The sequence below is a fragment of the Microcaecilia unicolor genome, chromosome 8 (assembly GCF_901765095.1).
Source record: "Microcaecilia unicolor chromosome 8, aMicUni1.1, whole genome shotgun sequence".
NCBI classification, from domain to species: Eukaryota; Metazoa; Chordata; class Amphibia; order Gymnophiona; family Siphonopidae; genus Microcaecilia; species Microcaecilia unicolor.
The window spans coordinates 189,326,251-189,349,384 of record NC_044038.1 but is presented as its reverse complement, the minus strand read 5'-3'; the positions used below and the strand labels follow the sequence as shown (position 1 = coordinate 189,349,384).

Genomic DNA, 23,134 nt, shown 5'->3' with positions numbered 1-23,134 from the left:
CCCGAAAAGGCTTCTTAGTACTAGCCATCCTAGGATTAACAGAAGCGGCAGCGCCCTCATCAGGCTCGTCAATACAAAGGACCTGTAAGGCATCAGAAATGAGAGCTGGCAGCTCGTCGCGGTGGAAAATCTGAACCGCTTTAGGGTCATCCAACTCCTGTGGCAAGCAGCCACCCTTGTCTGGATCATCAGTCGTGAGGGCCTGCCAGACCCCTTGGACTCCCCGAAACTAGAACAAGGGGGAGAACAGAGTGAAGAGTCCCCCTCAGATGGGGTATTCACTCATCTAAGCTTAGCGTCAGCCAAAAGCTCGGGGAAAGAAATAAAGTCTCCAGCAGACGCTGGGCTATCAAGAACTGGAGACAACCCAGTCCGAAAGGAAATGTCAGGAGCCTCAGGCAGTGCTCTTTTTAACATAAAAGCCTTATGCATCAGCAGCACAAATTCAGGGGAGAAAAACTCACCCTATACATCCACCCCCACATTGGGGGAAGCGGAGGCAAAAGCCCCTCTAGAAACCTTGAAACGAGGCGTCCCCCTGCACTCAGACCCCTCCGCAACCGCAAGGGTCGAGTCACGCGGCGCCTCCAAGATGGCACCTGCTGCCAACTCCGTCGGGAGGGAAGAATCGCCGCCCGCCATGCTTGTGCCAGCATTAGCATCTAGGCAGCATGTGCTGCAAAGCCCCGCTGCTGATCTGCGTTTCCCACATTGGGAGCAGCGCTTAGCCCCTTCAGCAGCCATCAAATACAGAAAACAAAACGGTGCCTTTGCACCAAAACTTACCCAGCACAGAACGCTGTCAGCGGGAACCTCCACAGAGGAGCTGGGCACCACTCTCACCTTAGGAGACCGAGCCTCAGATTTTTTTTTTTTTACTGTGAGGAAAGTTAGAGGCAGGCAACCACAGAGGAACTCTGGGAGGATGGGGAATGGGGTAAGGCAGAGACATGGAAAACCAAGTATGCCTTTAAAGTGGGCAACACCAGCCACAACACCTCCTGCTCTACTGGCAAAGCACAGGAGCCACCCCAGGCAGAAATCCAGGAGCTAAGAAAGCGACGTCCACACCTGCTAGGAGATAGAGATATACTGAAGGCAGAAGGGAGCTGGTCTTCCAGGAACACCATGTGCTTTCAGTGTTCTCTATCTCCACCCATCAGTTAATGGATTCATCTGCTGTTGATGACAAGGAACAGAATATCTCTGATCAGGTACAAGACTATATAAGTTAAATTATTCCCCCTTGACCCAATCTAAAGCACTACTAGAATCATGGCAGCACTTAACATTATCATAGGTGGGCAGAATTGCTGTTGTAAAAATGATGTACTTCTTTGTTTTCTATTTTATTCTACTCAACTCCCCATTGACATTCCAAGGCGACAATTTAAAAAATGGGATACTTTAGTGCAGCAATTTATATGAGGGGGTCAGCATCCTAAGATCAGTCTGATAAAGTTGGCTCTTCCTAAAAAGAACAGTGGAATGCGCTTACATAGCCTCTGGTACTATAGGGCGGCAGTACTTACAGCTCAAAAAGAACATTATGATCAACTTCTTGAGAAAAACTGATTGGAAAAAAAAAAAAAGAACATGAGTGCCTTGCCCCTTTATCTTTTAATTGGTGGGTAAATGGGGTGTTGGTATGGGGAATTCGAAAGCAACAATAGGTGGGTATAGTTTTTTGCCCACTCTGCACAGACACTGGACAGCAGTAAAAGAGCTACCATCTATTTCAGGTAAAGATAAACCATATTGCCTCTTGAGAGATAATATGCCCTAAGTTTCTTCTCCCTATTTTCACAGGGTAAAACCAATATTGGAGGCCTTAGATTTTAAATATTGTAAGGATGTCTGTCCTCAAGTAGACATGGGGGGGGGGGGGGGGGCATAATCAAACAGGGCACCCAAGTTTTCCTGAGGGCATCCTCGGGAAGGGGCGGGGAAACCCTTATTATCAAAACAAGATGGGCGTCCATCTTTCGTTTCAATAATACGGTCGGGGACGCCCAAATCTTAACATTTAGGTCGACCTTAGAGATGGTCGTCCCCAGTTTTCAGCGATAATGGAAACCGAGGACGCCCTTCTCAGAAACGACCAAATCCAAGCCATATGGTCGTGGAAGGAGCCAGCATTCGTAGTGCACTGGTCCCCCTCACATGCCAGGACACCAACCGGGCACCCTAGGGGGCACTGCAGTGGACTAATTGCTCCCAGGTGCATAGCTCCCTTACCTTGGGTGCTGAGCCCCCAAAACCCACTCCCCACCATTGTACAACACTACCATAGCCCTAAGGGGTGAAGGGGGCACCTACATGTGGGTACAGTGGGTTTCTGGTGGGTTTTGAAGGGCTCACATTTACCACCACAAGTGTAACAGGTAGTGGGGGGGATGGGCCTGGGTACGCCTGCCTGAAGTGCACTGCACCCACTAAACCTGCTCCAGGGACCTGCATACTGCTGTCAGGGAGCTGGGTATGACATTTGAGGCTAGCAAAAAATATTTTTAAAGTTTTTATTTGGGTGGGAGGGGGTTAGTGGCCACTGGAGGAGTAAGGGGAGGTCATCCCCGATTCCCTCCAGTGGTCATCTGGTCAGTTCGGGCACCTTTTTGAGGCTTGGTTGCAAGAAAAAATGGACCAAATAAAGTCGGCTAAGTGCTCGTCGGGGACGCCCTTCTTTTTTCCATTATCGGCCGAGGACGCCCATGTGTTAAGCATGCCCCAGTCCCACCTTCGCTATGCTTCCGATACGCCCCCGGGAACTTTGGTCATCCCCGCGACGGAAAGCAGTTGAGGACACCCTGGGAGAAAGACGCCCATCTCCCAATTTCTGTTGAAAGATGGGCGCCCTTCTCTTCCGAAAATAAGCCTGATGCTCTCTTTGCAACACCTACAAGAGATTATAGGGACGAAACTTCCTTTTTTCCAAAATTTTTAGATGAGGGGTACACTACACAGGCAAGACTTCAGGGTAAATTTTGGAAGGAAGCCTAAAGAGCTGGAGACCAGATTATTCAAAATCCCCACTGAGAAAAAAAAATTACTGTCACATCTATCACAATTTAATTAAACTGAACAAGCTGCAGTTTAGGCTCTACTAATTAGTGTGGGAAACTGGGTTGGGTTTATCAATAGATTATGATAGATGTATATTCATTTATGAATAGATTATGATAGATGTATATTCATTTATGAATACATTTCCTGATATTCCATGGTTACCATCAAAAATTGCAATTTATGCTAATTTTGCAGCTATATTGGTATTCAGCAAATATTCCCTCTTACCCTGAAGACAGCACTGCAGTTGACTCTGTTGGAGAAACTGTGAGCAAATGGAGAATTATGAACACTTATGGTGGGATTATTCAAAAAGTAAACATTTCTGGCCATACCACATCACTCCACTCTGTGAAAGAGTGGAGTGGTGTAATATGGTCACTTGATCCAATGATATGCTTATTAGGTTTGCTACCATGTGTTCTCTTAATGAGAAACTGGCGACATCCTTATTGTTGGCAGCCAGAATGATATTTGCAAGGGCATGGAGGGACCCATAAGGACCAGTGATTGGTGGTGCCAGATATATGTGGAAATCAGAAAGTATGAAAAGGTAACTGCTGCTCTCACAGGTCAGAGGGTCTTTGATACTAAATAGGCTGGGGTACCATTATAAACGTCATACCTCTGGTTCATTATGACATCACTGAATATGCTGCTTAATTTTAGGGATCACAGGTGATTTTGTGATTGTGGTTTGGAGATTGCATATAGAGGTGTGCAGGGTATTCTGTATGGGTGGGTGGGCTCATGTATATCAAACCATATCTTTAACAAGAGATGCAACATGTATCTTTTCCAGTATTTTTCTTCTTAAGTGAAGGGTGGGGGGAATGGGTTCTAATATATAAACAATACAAAAACTTATGTTGGACTGGAAGTACGTTTGATACGCCTGTGGTTATGTACAGTGGTGGAAATAAGTATTTGATCCCTTGCTGATTTTGTAAGTTTGCCCACTGACAAAGACATGAGCAGCCCATAATTGAAGGGTAGGTTATTGGTAACAGTGAGAGATAGCACATCACAAATTAAATCCGGAAAATCACATTGTGGAAAGTATATGAATTTATTTGCATTCTGCAGAGGGAAATAAGTATTTAATCCCTCTGGCAAACAAGACCTAATACTTGGTGGCAAAACCCTTGTTGGCAAGCACAGCGGTCAGACGTCTTCTGTAGTTGATGATGAGGTTTGCACACATGTCAGGAGGAATTTTGGTCCACTCCTCTTTGCAGATCATCTCTAAATCATTAAGAGTTCTGGGCTGTCGCTTGGCAACTCGCAGCTTCAGCTCCCTCCATAAGTTTTCAATGGGATTAAGGTCTGGTGACTGGCTAGGCCACTCCATGACCCTAATGTGCTTCTTCCTGAGCCACTCCTTTGTTGCCTTGGCTGTATGTTTTGGGTCATTGTCGTGCTGGAAGACCCAGCCACGACCCATTTTTAAGGCCCTGGCAGAGGGAAGGAGGTTGTCACTCAGAATTGTACGGTACATGGCCCCATCCATTCTCCCATTGATGCGGTGAAGTAGTCCTGTGCCCTTAGCAGAGAAACACCCCCAAAACATAACATTTCCACCTCCATGCTTGACAGTGGGGACGGTGTTCTTTGGGTCATAGGCAGCATTTCTCTTCCTCCAAACACGGCGAGTTGAGTTCATGCCAAAGAGCTCAATTTTTGTCTCATCTGACCACAGCACCTTCTCCCAATCACTCTCGGCATCATCCAGGTGTTCACTGGCAAACTTCAGACGGGCCGTCACATGTGCCTTCCGGAGCAGGGGGACCTTGCGGGCACTGCAGGATTGCAATCCGTTATGTCGTAATGTGTTACCAATGGTTTTCGTGGTGACAGTGGTCCCAGCTGCCTTGAGATCATTGACAAGTTCCCCCCTTGTAGTTGTAGGCTGATTTCTAACCTTCCTCATGATCAAGGATACCCCACGAGGTGAGATTTTGCATGGAGCCCCAGATCTTTGTCGATTGACAGTCATTTTGTACTTCTTCCATTTTCTTACTATGGCACCAACAGTTGTCTCCTTCTCGCCCAGCGTCTTACTGATGGTTTTGTAGCCCATTCCAGCCTTGTGCAGGTGTATGATCTTGTCCCTGACATCCTTAGACAGCTCCTTGCTCTTGGCCATTTTGTAGAGGTTAGAGTCTGACTGATTCACTGAGTCTGTGGACAGGTGTCTTTCATACAGGTGACCATTGCCGACAGCTGTCTGTCATGCAGGTAACGAGTTGATTTGGAGCATCTACCTGGTCTGTAGGGGCCAGATCTCTTACTGGTTGGTGGGGGATCAAATACTTATTTCCCTCTGCAGAATGCAAATAAATTCATATACTTTCCACAATGTGATTTTCCGGATTTAATTTGTGATGTGCTATCTCTCACTGTTACCAATAACCTATCCTTCAATTATGGGCTGCTCATGTCTTTGTCAGTGGGCAAACTTACAAAATCAGCAAGGGATCAAATACTTATTTCCACCACTGTAAGTTCAGATTCTATATTTGTATGGTTATTACTTCATGAGTTTTCAATAAAAATTGCCAAAGCCCTCAACAAATCACATAGAGAATCAGCCAGAAACAAAGACCCCATTTCCAATTTTGCTACTTCCCTATCTACAGAAACACAATCTGCCAAGGGACCAAACAGAAGCCTGAAGGGCCAAAGCGGAGAGATAAAAAAACTATGCCTGAGGAGAGTCTCCATTCTACAGTCCTGAGGATCTTTCAAGGCTGCACCACCGGTACTGTAGTCTTCTGCCATGACCAGAAATCCACAGTAGGTGGCTTAAAGATCTCTCTATCTTCTGCCAGAAGAGGGTACAACTTGCCCATGGAATGCACCATCTCACACAGAGCATCCGAGGAATCGTTCTGTGTAGACCAGTCCCTGATATCCTGATTCATGAGAAAGGATTTAGATGCCTTCTGAATACCATGCGCCAGAAGATCCACCTTCTTAGTAGACCCTTCCACCGGGAAGTCTTCCTTCAAACCTGAGCACAATTAATTCGGAAAGCTCCCCCTGGTGGAACATATGCACCACAGAAGAGCTCCCCAGGCTGCAGCTCTTCATTAACAGGATCCTGGAGGGGGAGATTATCTTCTGCTTCTGGCTCACTCAAATCCCCCTCTGACAATCTGCAACTGGTTGTCAAGAGGGGGATTTGAATGGACCAGAAGTGTAGGACCATCGGTATAGCCAGCATTCAGCACCTCCCAACCAGCGGAGAGGATTACAGCCCTCAGAGGGATTTTTTTAAAAAAGGATGTCAGTTGTTCAAAAAGAAAATGGGTACTCAAGACTCCCAAGGGAAAGGGGGGGGAGAGAGAGAGACCAGGGTTATAACACCCTTGGGGTCTCTGTGCTCGCCCACCCACCCCCCCTCCCCAAGGACCAGCACCCCAACTGCCTAAAATCATTGCCAAGAGTCAGCCAAAGGGTATAACTTTTTTTTTTTTTTTTTTTTTAACTCTAATCAGATCTTGCCAGATCAAGAATTACAAGTACCCTGAGAGTTCCCTCCCCCTGGGCCTACTAGACTGTGCAGGCTGAATAGGCTGCATGTCCACCAGCTGCTAGAGACTGAGACCATATTGGCCAGCAAGGAATTGCACAGGGATCTTATTCAGTTCCAAAGTCAGGTGTTCTCAATCTCAATCTGCTGGTAGTTATGCACAGCCCAAGCGTCTGGACTGGTCTGGAGTGTAGCTATGGAAGTTTATTTTACTTGTGATAGGGATATGTACACACCGTTTTGAAGTTGTTTGGATATGAAAATTAACAATAAAGTGATAAAGGACCCAAAATAATCATGTACAATCAAAACCAATCTTTAAAATTATTTTTCTATTGCTGTTTATTCTAATTTTGGTCAGTTTTATGATTTGCAGTTTTACATTCTTTGTAAGGTGTTATTTTTAGAAATAGTTTTCATACTCATAATGAGCCCTGCTTCTCTCAACTTCAGCTTCACCTCTTTCTATACGCCCTCTATCTAATGAAGTTTCTCATACTTTCCAGTAACCAATGAGGGAAACCCACCTCTCACCCCCATACCTGTGATACTGGTCCATTGCAGGCTCTGGTGCTTGGCAATATTTGGCTGTGAGACTCAGTAGAACAGGATGCATTAGAGGAAGTTTCATCAGGTGACCCTAATAAAAGGAAAAGCTACATCACATGGCGAACATGACTCACCATCAACTATTTATCAATGGTGCTGGATACTCACCATCATTATCACCACCACTCACAGTGCTTGCTTCTGTTGATTCACAGCTTTCCCCATCATCATCCAGCTCATCTATCTGTGACATGGACAAACTGCGGGACCACTGTAAGGCATCCTTCTAGCCAGAGAGTGAAATCCAAGTGATTATTATAACAAAATATCACAATAGGGTATCTGCCTAGCATATCATCAGAAAAAAACAAAACACCACACACCTCAAATTTTACAGTTTGGGTGTCATAAAACCAGAACTTATTGACTGACATTCTGTGTAAAAGATACAACGTATGGACTAGTAGAGGCAGAAAAGGGTGTGTTCATTTATCATAACGTAAAATTATTACCTAGTTTCAACAAGATAAGAAATATGTACAGAGTAATCAAGAAGTCATCATGGCTTTGGTGAAGGATAAGTTCAATATACACAGGAAAACTGAGCAACTGGAAAATGTCAATAGGCGGTTACATCGCCATTAACTTTGTGCGTGGGTCCCTTGGCTATAATGAAGAAATATATGATTGAAGTTTTGAAATATTTTTCAGATTTTATTCTTCCCATAAATAAGACTTATTTTATACCAATTTCCTCAACTAAGAATAGTAGCACTACTGCTTAAGGAATGATACAAAGGAAAGTGCGGACTGAGAATGATGGAGTTGATTTGAATAATGTAACACCTTTATTGGAAAATTCTACTATTGATGTGATAAGAACGTTATACATTGCTTGTTATACTTGTCTTCAAGCAGGATTTGAACTTCAATTACATTTTAGAAGATCTTAGATTTATTTCTCGAACAGAAAGTTTGAATCTTTCTAGATGATACAAAGACAGCATAAGAAGGAAAGCTTTTCTAGCATTAAAGCAGCAAGTTAGGAACTGGGAGCATCTTTTAAACTGAAGTATCCTTGTAAATGTGTAGTTTGTTATGTTGTAGTTATGTATGTCTTTTTTACACCTAAACAGTTGAAGATTTTTGTGGACGCTAAAAAACTCTCTTTGCCTCCAACTGGATGTGGATTGCAGTAAGTTAGGATGATCTGAGGATATAATATGTGTTTAACAGCTTTTCCTTTTATTTTTCTCTCTCTGCTCCCAATTATTGTGGTCTAAAAGAGAGAAAGGGATTTTCTTCTTTTTTTTTTTTTTTTGTTCTATTGATTGGCTTTATGCCTAGTTTTCTTTTGTTCTATTGATTGGCTTTATGCCTAGATAATATATATGCTCTGTGTTTCTGCAACAAATTTATTCTTGTGAAATTTGTTTGTAAAATACAAATAATTTAAAAAACATTCTTACCTGTTAATTTCCTTTCCTTGAGTCCTGCTAGACCAGTCCAAACCATGGGTTGTCTCCCTATACCAGCAGATGGGAGGCAGAGTAATTTGAATATTACAGTGACATCACTGCTATAAGGAGTGGAGTGGCCTGGAATACCAATATATTACAAGTATTCCTAAAACTAGCAGGGAATGAAATTCATTTACAGGCAGAAATTAAAGTCTTGGTAATTAAACTGGATTCTAGATTGACGATGGACAGCTGTATTAATTCAGTTATCCAGAAGCTGTTTTTAAAATTAAAAATCATTTGCCAATTAAAAAAACATTTTTTTGAGCAATCACAACTACAGGTGGTAGTACCGGCAATGGTGCTATCTAAAGTTGATTAATTCTGTCTACCTGGGACTCCTGAAGAGACAATCGAAGAATGAATATGAGGCGACCAAGTCAACAGAAGTAAAGAACTGAAAGAGAAGAGGGGAGGGAAGGTTGGGCATGGAAATAGTTTTGAAGATTTGAAATAGCTTCTGCGGTTTGTTAATAGCAAATCTAATTGCTTTGTAATAAAACTCTCTTAGTATTGTGGAGTGCAGCGAGATATTCGGCGTATCTAAGTTTGAAGCGGTCGTGTGCATCAGCGCTGCAGATTTTATGCCACCTCATCGCCTCACTGCGCAGGCATCATTTAAGGAGGTGGAGGCCAGAATGGTACCAGGGTGCAGATGACTATGAAGAACAAAAAGCTGGTGTTTTAACAGCAAAGCAGAATCAAGGATGACAGTTAAAGACCTGTTAAACATGGATACTTGATCTGACAATGGGAGATCATGCGATGGAGACTGAAGGTGGTTTAAAGCAAGTTTGATCTTATCCCGAGCGGCAGCATTCAGGATCAGAGTGGGGTGGCAAGCCAAAAAGAAATGGTAAGACCATCGGACTGGAAAACTTTCAAAATGAGAGAGGCCTAATGTTGAAGAGGGCAGAGAAAAAACTAGATCTAGAGTGTTGCCAAGAGCATGAGTGTGGAAGTTAATGTGCTGGATGAGCCCAATACTCTGAGTGAGCGAGAGAAAATCATCAGCGAATGTTGAAGAGGGAAGATAAGTCACCTAGGAGTATCAGAGGGGAAATAAGAAACAGAGAGCTCAAAAACAAAGGCACTGAGCTTGTCCCAGGAAGAAAACAGCGAAGTAGAAGGATAATAAACTAAAGCCATACAAAAACAGGCAGACATAGTCCTGAACCGAAGAATGCCGACGTAAGAGAAAGACAAAGATTTAAAGAGGCAGAGACACAGAAGGTAGAAGAACAGAAAAAGGCCACACCTCCACCGGATCGAGCAGGGCTCCAATGAACTCCAATTGCTGAACAGAGAGTAGATAGGACTTGGGGTAGTTTAAAACTAACCTTAGTAGCTCTAGCACTCAAACAGTTCTCTGTACAGACTCCTAAGCACCTTCATTCAACGTGCTCTTCACCAACCAATCATCCAGGTAGGAAAACAGAAACTCCCAGTCTGCGTAACGACACTACAACTACTGCTAGACAGTTGGTAAAAACCCTGGGAGCTGACACGAGGCCAAATGGCAGAACACAGTACTGGAAGTGACGTGTTCCTACCTGAAAAATGAGATACTTCCTGTGGCCTGGAAGTATTGGGATATGCATGTATGCATCCTTTAAATCCAGAGAGCATAGTCAATTTTGCTCTTGAATCATTGGGAGAAGAGTGCCCAGGGAAACCATCCTGAACTTTTCTTTGACTAGATATTTATTCAGGGCCCTTAGTTCTTGATGGTGCGCATCCCACTCTTTTTTGGAACAAGGAAGTATTTGAAATAGAATCCCAAACCTTTTTCTCCTAGTGGATTGACTGCATGGGCCTTTAGAAGGACGGAGAGTTTCGCTACAAATACCTCCCTATTGCAAGAGCTGATGTAAGTTGCTCTCAGGGGGGCAATTCAGTGGTCTCGTCCACCAATGAAGAGCGTAACTGAGACAGACTATTTTGAAGTACCCACTGGTCCGAGGTTATAAGGAATCACCTTTCTTGGAAAAAATGACACAAAAATAGCCAAGTAGAAACGATGAGAAGGGATCTCCGAATGATAAAGAATGGTCGAGGGTCTGGCAGTTAAAAGTTACTGCCAAGAAGTGTAGAGTGATGCACTTGGGGCGCAGAAACCCGAAAGAGAGATACCAGATAGGAGGGGAGAGATTAGTAAGCTTGACTCAGGAGAGAGACCTTGGGGTGTTGGTGTCTGAGGATCTAAAGCTGAAGAGACAAGGCGACGGCCATGGCCAGAAGGATGCTAGACTGCATAGAGAGGGGGCATAACCAGCAGAAGAAAGGAGGTGTTGATGTCCCTCTACAAGTCGTTGGTGAGTATTGTGTTTAGTTTTGGAGGCCGTATCTTGCTAAAGATGTAAGAAGACTGGAAGCGTGCAAAGAAAAGCTACAAAAATGGTATGGGATTTGTGTTGCAAACCGTACAAAGAGAGACTTGCCGCCCTGAACATGTTTACCTTGGAGGAAAGGAGAAACAGGGGTGACATGATACAGACGTTCAAATATTTGAAAGGTGTTAATCCACAAAAACTTTTTTTTGGAGACGGGAAGGCGGTAGAACTAGAGGATATGAATTGAGGTTGAAGGGGGGGCAGACTCAGGAGTAATGTCAGAAAGTATTTTTTCACAGAGAGGGTAGTGGATATGTGGAATGCCCTCACACGGGAGGTGGTGATGAAAACGGTAATGGAATTCAAACATGCTTGGGATAAACACAAGGGAATCCTGTTTAGAAGGAATGGATCCACGGAATCTTAGCGGAGATTAGGTGGCGACGCCGGTAATTGGGAAACAAAACCGGTGCTCGGTATACTTCTACGGTCTACTCCCTGATTGTGACTAAATAGATATGGATGGGCTGGAGTGTAAATTTTAAGGGGTTTTGACGTTAGCTTCAGAACTTATATCAGTTTATCTTGTTGGGCAGACTGTACAGGTCTTTATCTGTCATCATTTACTATGTTACTGTTACTATGTAAATCTCAAGCCTCCCTCTGACTGGAAGGACATCTCACGCAGATACTTTTACAGTGGCTGTGTTCTGCTGGAGCCAGTCAAAAGCTCTTTGACTGGGGAGCCGGCTGAGCCTTTAGCACACGCTGTTGACGAGAATGAGTGCGCAAGGAGTGTACCTTCACCTTTGAGAGTAGTAAGCACCTTGCTTCAACTTGCCCAAAAACCTCCCAGAAAAGGAGGGAGCAAGAGGAGTCCCGCTGAGAGAGAGCATCAATGGTATCAGTGTGTTTCTAAATGAGGTCTGTGATCTCTTTACACCATCTCTCCAAAAATGTTATCTCCACGGCAATGGCGTCTGCCAATCTCTGTGGGACGCTGGGTCTAAGTCGGAGACAAGGTATCGTATGCCCCCAGGTGAACTCTGAATTTGTGACAAGCCTTCTGTTGCTTGGCTAACTGGTGAAGAGATAGGCCTGCTCCGGGGGGTGGGGGGGGGGGGGGGTGGGGGGGTGGAATCTGCCGAATACAGTTAGAAGCCCCTCCGAAGGGACACCACCTTGTAAGTGGTGGAGGGCTTCCGTGTATCAATGACTCAGAGGGCTATGCTGAAGGGTTACCCATATCAGACAGGCCTCTGAGGAGAAGCCAGACAAAGAGTGTCCCAAACTGGAGGATCCAAGATGGTGTCGAGGGAGGATTTACGTTAGTTGAGTTCCCGTTTTACACCAGAATACCTGAAGAAGTAGGCGCGCTCCCCAGAGAATGGGGAAGAAGAAAGGCAAAGCCGTGGTGTTGCTCTCCTCGAACACGGCTGGGGTTCCCACCACTTCTCAGTCTACTTTGGAGAGATTCGGGGTCATAACGTCAGGGATATCGGTTCCTGCTTCGGGGAACAGCAAGGCTTTATTGCCGAAACTCAGCGGAGAGGGAGTGACTTTGAGACCCCCTGTTGGCATGGCCTCTCCAAGACCCGGAAACAGTAACGCTTCGCTATGGAGGTCGACAGTGGAAACGCCCGGTGGGTTAGGATTTTCACGTGATCCGAGGAGGTCCTGGCGCAGCATTGACTCCGGATAATAAACCAACTGGGGGATTGGAGAGTGAGCTCTTCCCCCCCCCCCCCCCCCCCCCCCCCCCCGAAGATATCTGGAGCAGTATCTGTGGAGAAATTGGACCTGGTGAAGCCAAACAATGTCACAATGGACGCACTATGGGAAGTGCTGCAGAGTGTGAATAACTCTCTTCTTCAGATGTCAAAAATTTTTTAGGAATAAATATGTGATTATATCAATACGTATCTAACAAAGTGGTAGTCCAAGATAAAAAATAAAGACTTTGATTTCGGAAATGGTTTCTCTATGAAAATCAGTTAACCTGGTAATGAAGGACAATTTATGTTTCTTGTAAAAAATTGGAACTTCTGGAGAACCAAGGAAAAATAACTTGAGAAAGATAAATTTTCCTAAAATACCCCTGTATATAGAGTTATATTATTAGTGACTTTTGCCTTTGATTTAGATAGGAACAATGTTTGAAATTGTATTTCCGACATATGGCTGATATATTTATCTTTGAACCCAAAAAAAGACTATTTTCCGACATATCAAGGGAATTGCAGACTAGGAAGTGTGAACTCTTGGCTTTTAAGTCAAGAATCAATGCCCTGGGTGGGACCTTCCTAGAGCGATTCCCTTGTGTTTTATTTCCTGATTACTTATTTGTTGAACCCAGGAAATTACAAGAGTTTGTGGAGTTAAAAGAACAGATGAAGAATCCTCTGCAGCAACTTCCTTTAAGTTACCACTGTACTGGCTGCAATTACCGATTAACCTTCCTACCTCAGAAAATTTTTTTCTTTGAGATTGTTTTCCTGATCTTGGATCCCCCAACTGTGGACTAACAAAGATGATATTTTTCCATAATGTTTGTTTTAATTGATATTTTCTCTTTTCTTTCCCATTTATGTATTGGACATAAATGTAATATAAAATGAATAAATAAAATAATTTAAAAAAATACAGTTAGAAGAATTATGGTGTGGTCCCAAACACTGGTTATACCAGGAACTGATGTCTGCCCTACAGACGATCCGACTGCAGCAAGCACAGCACTTAAAGCCACTGGGAAACTTTGATGGCACGGAAGGAAAAGCAGCTGTGGCTAAATCAAACAACTCTTTGATGATGGAAAAAAAAGGGGGGGGGTGGGGGAAACCACCAAAAAAGTAAGGGATAGTACCTGGCCAATGCTCAGGCCTAAGAGGGCCTTGTAAGTCCCTAAAAAATAAAACTTAAAAACAGGCCAAAAATGACTAAAAGAATAGGGGGAATAAAGGGAATTATATCCCATAAGGAAGGCACCAAAAATATTTGAAGGAACAAAAATGACACTGAGGAGTAGCGAATGAAAGAAAACTAATTGGTCCTGCGCTCTTGACTTGGTTGAGAAGGCACCAGCGCATGTGCAATAGGAGTGCTGCCACAAGCTTTTAAAGAGTATGCTGGGCAGCATTTCCGCACCAGGCCCCATGGATGACGTCACCAACGTGAGAATTAGCTAGCCTGCTTGTCCTTGGATAATGAGTTCTATCTCCAAACAAATAAGCAAACCTGTATAATAGGTCCCTCCACTCCATCCCTGCCAATCTTCCCAGCAAAATGTTATCATGGATAATGAACAGTGCTCAAATCCAAAATGATTAGTGCTGCATCTGGACCACCCCCAAATGCTTCAATATAGTCAACAATATTTCAGTAGTATGGAAAACTCTAAATCCAACTTGTTTCCCATCAATTTCCATATTTTCCTCATAGGTTCTCATGAACTGCTGAAGAACCTCATTCTCTAAAACTTTCGATAAGAGTAAATTTACATACCTGCACCCAGTATAAAATTTAAAACTTCTATATACCAGCTCCTTAGAAAATGGTCTAGTAAAAGCCCACTTCAACTGAGAAAGAAGATAAATTTCCTTCCAGGTTCACCTTTCTAGTTCTATTTTAACTTCTGTTGGTCTTTATCATTTCTCTGTAGTTATTTCATACTAATAATTTTACACTTACAGATAGAAGAATGCAAATCATAGCTAACCTGCCTATTTCAAAGATGCCCTATTCTGATATAATTCTTCACATTTGCTGTGTTGATGCTCTAGATGAAACATGTTAATAACAAATACATTTTATCACTTCCAGCCATTACAATATGTACTCCCAAATAGAGAACTTTTCAGAAAGTTAAAACTTCACCTTTGGCAAAGCATAAAAATGAGGAAAATAAAACAATCCTTTGTAGGGAATGCAAGTTTTACTGCCAACTTAACATTTTTAGTTGTGCCCAAGCACATCAAAGCAACAAGTTTTACCCCTACCTTCAGAGTGAAAAGACTGATGCGTCCTGGCAGCTTGTAGAAAACTGCATCTGCTCCGCGTGAGTTGGAGTGTAACATGGCATTCAGGCAAGCTAAGGGAGAAGCACCACTGCAAGCAAGATACCAGAGGCAGGTAAGGAGATCAAGAAATCACAGGCAACAAGCAGTCAACTTCTTAATCAAATGTACAAACAGCATATTTTAACTAACTACTGCAGTGCATTTCAAATTTGTTTCATCTCATGGCACACTGACAAGGCACAACATCAGTTTTTCAAGGATATATATTTTATCATTTAACAAATGAGTGTTTAAAGCTCAATAATTAAATTTCTAATCATAGTGTTATGTTTATAGTTGAATATTTTTACTGAAGACACAAGATGGCAAAGAAGCAACAATACACTTCAAGGATAACAAAATAAGCCACAAACAACATGCATTCAAAAAACCAAAAAGATTGCTCACCTGTAGCAGGTGGTGTTCTCTGAGAACAGCAGGGCAAGCATTCGAAAGCTGGGTGACATCATTCGATGGAGACCAATATGGACTCCGACTGGTGAGATAAAGAACTTTCTAGCAGTGTCCTACCATTAATGTGCTGGTGCCTTCCTGCCCAATGCATGAGCACAGGTCTGTCAGTCATTGTAAAAAGTTAAAAACTTCAACTCCAAGGCGAAAGTGTGTTAGGTATGTGAGAATACTTGGCCTGCTATCCTCAGAGAACATCTGCTACAGGTGAGTAACTTTACTTTCTCTGAGGACAAGCAGGCCGTCGTATTTCTCAGGAATAGATGCACTAAAGTCCTCGGAAGAGCCGTTCCCTTACCGATTCCATAGCGAATCGGTAGGGAACAGCCATGCATCAAGGAAATGGAATGCAAATGAGCTGCTCGTTGTAGCTCACTTGCATCCTCTATTTCCTCGGAAAACAGTCGGCCGGTCGAGCATGCGCAGAGCAGCAAAGCATTATGCTCCCATGTTTCAAACCTCCTCTCTACTGCGGCACCATCCACGTCTGTCAACGAGGCTGTTTCTTCTTACAACAATACTCTATCCTCTGCCTTAGACACTCTTGCACCTTTGATGACCCGCCCTATAAGACGCACAAAACCCCAACCTTGGCTGACTTCTAATATCCGCTACCTACGTTCCTGTACCCGCTCTGCCGAACGCCTCTGGTGGAAATCTTGGGCCCTTGCTGTTTTCTTACACTTTAAGTTCATGCTGACCTCCTTCCAATCTGCTCTTTTACGCGCCAAACAGGATTATTATATCCAACTGACCAACTCTCTTGGCTCTAACCCTCGACTTCTCTTCACCACATTGAACTCTCCTCAAGGTGCCCCTCCCCCAACTCCCCCTTCATTATCTCCTCAGACCCTTGCTGAATTCTTTCACAACAAGGTTCAAAAGATAAACCTTGAATTCTCTACCTCGCCACCTCTCCCCTCCACTAGTCCCTTCCCCTCATTCCTTTTCCTCCTTTCCTGAAGTTACTATGGAGGAAACTACACTTCTCCTTTCTTCCTCAAAATGTGTCACCTGTTCCTCTGATCCCATTCCCACCCACCTTCTTAATGCCATCTCACCTGCTCTTATTCCTTTTATCTGTCACATTCTCAACCTCTCACTTTCACTGCAACTGCCCCTACTGCCTTTAAACATGCTGTGGTCACACCTTTCCTTAAGAAGCCTTCACTCGACCCTACTTGTCCCTCTAATTACCGACCCATCACCCTCCTCCCTTTTCTCTCCAAATTACTTGAGCGTGCTGTTTACCACCGCTGCCTTGATTTTCTCTCCTCACATGCTATTCTTGACCCACTCAACCGAAACTGCGCTTACTAAAGTCTCCAATGACCTATTACTGGCTAAATCCAGAGGTCTCTATTCCATCCTCATTCTTCTTGATCTTTCCGCTGCTTTTGACACTGTCGATCACAGCATACTCCTCGATACCCTGTCCTCACTTGGATTCCAGGGCTCTGTCCTTTCCTGGTTCTCTTCCTACCTCTCCCTCTGCACCTTCAGTGTTCACTCTAGTGGATCCTCTTCTACTTCTATCCCTCTGCCTGTCGGCGTACCTCAGGGTTCTGTTCTTGGTCCCCTCCTCTTTTCTATCTACACTTCTTCCCTTGGTTCATTAATCTCATCCCATGGCTTTTCCTACCATCTCTATGCTGATGACTCCCAAATCTACCTTTCTACCCCTGATATCTCACCTTGCATTCAAACCAAAGTCTCAGCGTGCTTGTTGACATTGCTGTCTGGATGTCTCAATGCCACCTGAAATTAAACATGGCCAAAACCGAGCTTCTCATTTTTACCCCAAACCCACCTCCCCACTCCCCCCATTTTCTATTTCTGTTGATGGCTCTCTCATTCTCCCTGTCTCCTCAGCTCGAAACCTTGGGGTCATCTTTGACTCTTCTCTCTCTTTCTCTGCTCATATCCAACAGATCGCCAAGATCTGTCGTTTCTTTCTTTACAACATCCGTAAAATCCGCCCCTTTCTTTCCGAGCACTCTACCAAAACCCTCATCCACACCCTTGTCACCTCTCGTTTAGACTACTACAATCTGCTTCTTGCTGGCCTCCCACTTAGTCACCTCTCCCCTCTCCAATCGGTTCAAAACTCTGCTGCCCATCTCGTCTTCCACCAGGGTCGCTTTACTCATACTACCCCTCTCCTCAAGTCGCTTCACTGGCTCCCTATCCGTTTTCGCATCCTGTTCAAACTTCTTCTACTAACCTATAAATGTACTCACTCTGCTGCTCCCCAGTATCTCTCCACACTCGTCCTTCCCTACACCCCTTCCCGTGCACTCCGCTCCATGGATAAATCCTTCTTATCTGTTCCCTTCTCCACTACTGCCAACTCCAGACTTCGCGCCTTCTGTCTCTCTGCACCCTACGCCTGAAATAAACTTCCTGAGCCCCTACGTCTTGCCCCATCCTTGGCCACCTTTAAATCTAGACTCAAAGCCCACCTCTTTAACATTGCTTTTGACTCGTAACCACTTGTAACCACTCGCCTCCACCTACCCTCCTCTCCTCCTTCCTGTACATATTAATTGATTTGATTTGCTTACTTTATTTTTTGTCTATTATATTGTAAGCTCTTTAAGCAGGGACTGTCTTTCTTCTATGTTTGTGCAGTGCTGCGTACGCCTTGTAGCGCTATAGAAATGCTAAATAGTAGTAGTAGTACTGCATTCCGTTTTCGTTAGCTGCTACCGTGATCGGAAAATGGCTCAGAGAAGCCTTTAGTGCATGCCACGGTTTACTACTTGCTCGTTAATAGCTCGTTGAGTTTAGTGCATCTGGCCCTCAGTTGGGAATCCCTAGCTACCAGGCTCACCAATAGAGATTCGAACAATAGAGATTTGAAACACCAAGGCCTGTTATTCAAACAACCTGAAATAATTTGTTTTGTTTACTAGTTGTGGATGTGTAGCCTGGAACAGAAAGAAAACTATGCCTAGGTGGGTAGAGTTGGAGTCTAGACACCAAACAAATTCTGCAAGACGCCTTGCCCAAACCAGCTGTCTCATCAGGTATCCTCCTCAAGGCTATAATAAGATGTGAAAGTTAGAGTTACAGCTAATTTCTTATAGCCCGCTAATTCCATTTGCATAGTTCTACTACTACTACTATAAATCACTTCTATAGCGCGGATTACAGTAAGACTAGACTACAGTATATTTAGGATGTAACAAATATAGAATAACCCAACAGAGCTAACAACCTTTATTTCTTAGTCACATATTTAGCCACGGCTCTGACATTATGAGCCTTGACATGACCCTATAAAGCAAGTCCAGCCTGGGCATAAGTACAGGAGATGCAAACTGCTAGCGGAAACTGTGTGTTTGCTAATGGCTACTTCTGTCCTCTTTGGGTCAAAAGAAACAAAAAGCTGGGTGGACTGTCTATGGGCTTTAATCCGCTCCAGATAGAAGGCCAAGGCTCGCTTGCAGTCTATGGTATGCAGTACACTCATCAGGTTGGGCAGGAACTTAGGATGTATGTGGAGAACTACTTTATTGTGGTGAAACATAGCATAAAGTGGGTCAGCTACTAAGGCCTGAAGCTCACAAACCCTAGAAGCTGAAGTGACCGCTACCAGAAACACAGTGGATCAAACAAATCAAGCAACTCAAAAGCAGCTTTCATCAGCTGGGTGAGGACAATGCTAAGATCCCATGACACAGATGGAGATACTGATCGCACTCAGATGAACCCTTACAGAGTTTGTTTTCAAACCAGACTCGGAGAGTTACACGAGGTATTCAAGCAGGTTTTTGTGTATGAGGAGATCTAAGGTCTCATCTTCACACAGAAAACCGCCATTTAAAAGACCATCACCTCGCTTCCAGACTTAGTGGCCTCACCGCAAGTGGGGTTTGTAAAGGGTAGATCAGTGGTAAGTAACGTAAGGGCTCTTATCACTTCCTTAGAGAGAGTGGAAGAGAAGGGCCAGCCTTCTCTGCTAGTAAGTTTTGATGCGGAGAAGGCGTTTGACTGGGTGGTATGGCAGTTCATGTTTGAAGTCCTGCAGAGAGTAGGTATTGGGAGATTTTTCAGGAATGTGGTAGGGGCTCTCTACTCAAACCCCCAAGCGTTTATATGGATTAATGGTGAAAGATCGCCGACGTTTTCGATACGGAGGGGAGTGAGACAGGGGTGTCCTCTCTCTCCATTACTGTTTGTTCTGGCGCTGGATCCACTGATAAGAGAGATTGAGTCTCACCCGGAAATCGCAGGAGTTACATGGGGTTCGGCCGGATTTAAGATATCCGCGTTCGCGGATGATTTACTGGTGAATCTTACAGACCCCCAAGAAGTCCCTAGGAGCCCTGTTGGAATTGTTCCGGGAATACGGAGACTTTGCCGGATTTCAAATAAAGTTTTCAAAATCTCTGGCATTAACAGCTATAGATAAAGTGCGGACAGAATGGGGGGAAGAATCTCCATTGAAGTGAGCCAAGGAATGTTTTACATACTTAGGGGTACAGGTGGCTATGAAAACAACGGCTTTCTATAATCTTAATTTCACCAAGTTATTGGATAATATGAGGAATAGGCTGCAAAAATGGGCAGTATTACCGCTTACCTTGCATGGGAGGGTCCAGCTATTTCAAATGGCAGAATTCCCCAGGTGGCTCTATATATTACAAGTTCTGCCGCTGCGGTTGAGAAACAAAGATATCAAGCAATTTCACAAGTATTTAAGGCAGTTTATTTAGTGGGGGGGGAGCCAAAGGTGCCCCTGGAAATGCTGGTCGGTTCTTGGAAAATGGGGGGTATAGGTCTCCCAGATATTAAAAAATATAACCAAGCGTGCTTGTTGAGACACCTGGGAGACTGGTTGTTAGACAGGATTTCACTCCGCAGAAGCTGGAACAGCGCCATTTCATATACATTATTTACTCCATGGTCCGCGGATTATGGTGCCGAATAAATTTAAGGGAAGCCTATTATTAGAACCAATGCGGGTGATTTGGAGAGATCTAAATAGATATTGGGGGCTGGAAGAGGATATATCGGATGTCTTGCCACTACAAGGCAACCCCACATTTCCGCCTGGTTCAGAGAACAAGGTGTTCCGAAGGTGGGCATCTCAGGGAATTACGGGGTTGGAACATGTATTGGGGACAAGAGGAGGTCTGTTAAAATCTGGGTGCGTTGGGGGTGGGTATAACTATCAGCCATGAATTCGCACATCAGCAACTAGCTCATTATACTTGGTCCCTAGACATGGAAAAGTTAAATAGTGGACATGGGAAAAAAAATCAGGGAATTTTTCAAGGCAGTAACCTGGGGAGCGGCTATCAATATCGGACCTGCACAAGATATTATGGGTAATGTGCCCACAGAGAAATACAGAAGCACTTATTGCACGTTGGGCACGGGATATGCAGAAACCCATCTTGGCGTCAGATTACACAAAGTTGGTGTCCCGTATACCTGAAATCTCAATTAATGCAACATTGCGGGAATGTCAATTCCGAATCTTGTACCGAGCTTACATGACCAAACCACAGGTATTTAAGATGGGAGGGGCGCCAGATCCGCTGTGCTCAAAATGTCAGCTGCGGGAAAGCAAACTTTATCATTGTCTCTGGGACTGCCCTGTTGTACAAAAGTATTGGCAAAAGAATAATACAGTATATGGAGAGTTTAGTGAAGTCTCGGATCAACTTCACTTCTATGGGGATTATATTTGGGGAGTGGAGGAGTGGCCTAGTGGTTAGGGTGGTGGACTTTGGTCCTGAGGAACTGAGTTCGATTCCCACTTCAGGCACAGGCAGCTCCTTGTGACTCTGGGCAAGTCACTTAACCCTCCATTGCCCCATGTAAGCCGCATTGAGCCTGCCATGAGTGGGAAAGCGCGGGGTACAAATGTAACAAAAAAAAAAAATGAGCTCTTTGCCCTCCAACGAGGAAGTCAGAAGCAACTGATCCGCAAAGCCTGCCTGATGGGGAAAAAATTGATCCTGAACGGGTGGTTGAGTGTGGACCCACCAGAGTTCTGGCATTGGAGAAACAGATTTCATGATTTATTATTACATGAACGTAGGGCGGTGGGACCTTCTCCAAAGAAAAAAACACGTTTTCTGGAAATTTGGAGACCTTGCATTCAGACCCTGTCGTTACATGCGCGAAGTTTACTATTAAATGGTTTATAGTATTTTTATTTTTTTCTCTTTATGGGGATTAGTTAATTAATATGTTGATCATGGGGATCTCATTGGGGAGAAGAGGGATCCAAGTACAGGGCTAAACAGGAGAATGAGAGGTGAGAAGAGACAAAAACCTCTCATTTGATTAATGATATTTACCACATGGAACCCTAATTGCAGCTATTTAGTGACAGGAATTGATGCTACCATGGTGCATAATCTACCGAACCACGAGGATATATTGGAAAGACTAGTAAATTGAAAACCTTCTTATGATTCAAAGGGGTAGAGGGAGTTGGGTGGGGTGGGATGGGGGAGGGTGGGGAAGAGAAGCTATATACAACAACGTTGAGTAACCGTTATAAGAGGGCTTACGGAGGGTGGGGGAGGAGGGCTGCGTGGGGATAAAATGTAAAATTATTTGATATTTGCTGCAGTGGCAGTTGTTGATTGTACTGTTATTGTTATTGAATGGCAACAGTATGCATGTACTATTTGCTCTTCAAGTGAATAAACAGATTTTAACATAAAAGACCACCACCTCTTATTGGAGTCTTTTCTGGAAGCCAGCAAGGCGCAAGATACACCCTGCGGCAAATTCAAGGTTTCAAATTCTATGCTCGCAACATTCATGCTGTGAGCGCCAGGGATTGGAGTTTGGGATGCAGAAGAGACCCCTTGTTCTATATAAGAAGAGATGGAACAGTCCAATCTCCACAGATCTTCAGAGGATAAAACCAGAAGAGAAAAGAGGAGGGAACCAGATCTGCCTGTGTCAGTAAGGTGCGATTAGGGTCGTAATTCCCTAGGGCTTGCTTTTCAGTAAAGTCTTCTCTATGAGAGGTATTGGAGGAATATACCCCGCCCCCCTCCCCACAATGTAGGAGACAGGCATCTGATGCTAGTCTGCCATGTGATCTGAGCATGGAACAGAACTGGGGGACTTTGTTGTTGATTTGAGTGGCAAAGAGATCCACCGAGGAGGTACCCTACTCTTAGATCTTGTAGGCTACAGCCATATTGAGAAGACATATTGCAAAACCCTGCTCAGTCTATCCGCCAGGCAGTTGTCCTTTCCTGGGAGGTATGTGGCTCGCAGGTCTGACCCATGAAGAAGGGCCCACTGCTTCCTGACACAAGGGGTAAGGATCCCGTGCACCCCTGCTTGTTTACATAAAACACTGCAACTCACTGTCCGTTTGGATTTGGTTTTGCAGCTGATCTCTGAAAGCCTTTAGAGCATTCCAAATAGCCCTCAGAACAAGAATGATATGAAGATCTATTTCCTAGGGTGTGAAGCCCATTTCCTGAGCAGACCAAGTTCCCTTGGGTATGAAGTCCATATACATGAGCTCCCCATCTCAAGTTGGATGCATCCATTGTTAGCAACTTCTGAGGAGGTGGAATTTGGAATGAGTCCCACAGTCAAATACGTCCAATTGTCCAC

At 44.1% G+C, this 23,134-nt stretch overlaps 1 protein-coding gene across 3 annotated transcripts in view; it reads right to left on the bottom strand.

Moving 5' to 3' along the window:
• The window catches only part of ASXL1 (ASXL transcriptional regulator 1), a 262,106-nt gene that overhangs the window by 151,833 nt on the left and 87,139 nt on the right, over positions 1 to 23,134 (bottom strand). For 2 of the 3 annotated variants that reach the window (XM_030211279.1, XM_030211281.1), the window contains exons 3-5: positions 14,999 to 15,107; positions 7,319 to 7,436; positions 7,144 to 7,241 (exon numbers count right to left, since the gene is read on the bottom strand). In XM_030211279.1, coding sequence (XP_030067139.1) covers positions 7,144 to 7,241; positions 7,319 to 7,436; positions 14,999 to 15,107 — 325 coding nt within the window. The remainder of the gene's footprint in view (positions 1 to 7,143; positions 7,242 to 7,318; positions 7,437 to 14,998; positions 15,108 to 23,134) is intronic. The other variant, XM_030211280.1, reaches the window with a different exon arrangement.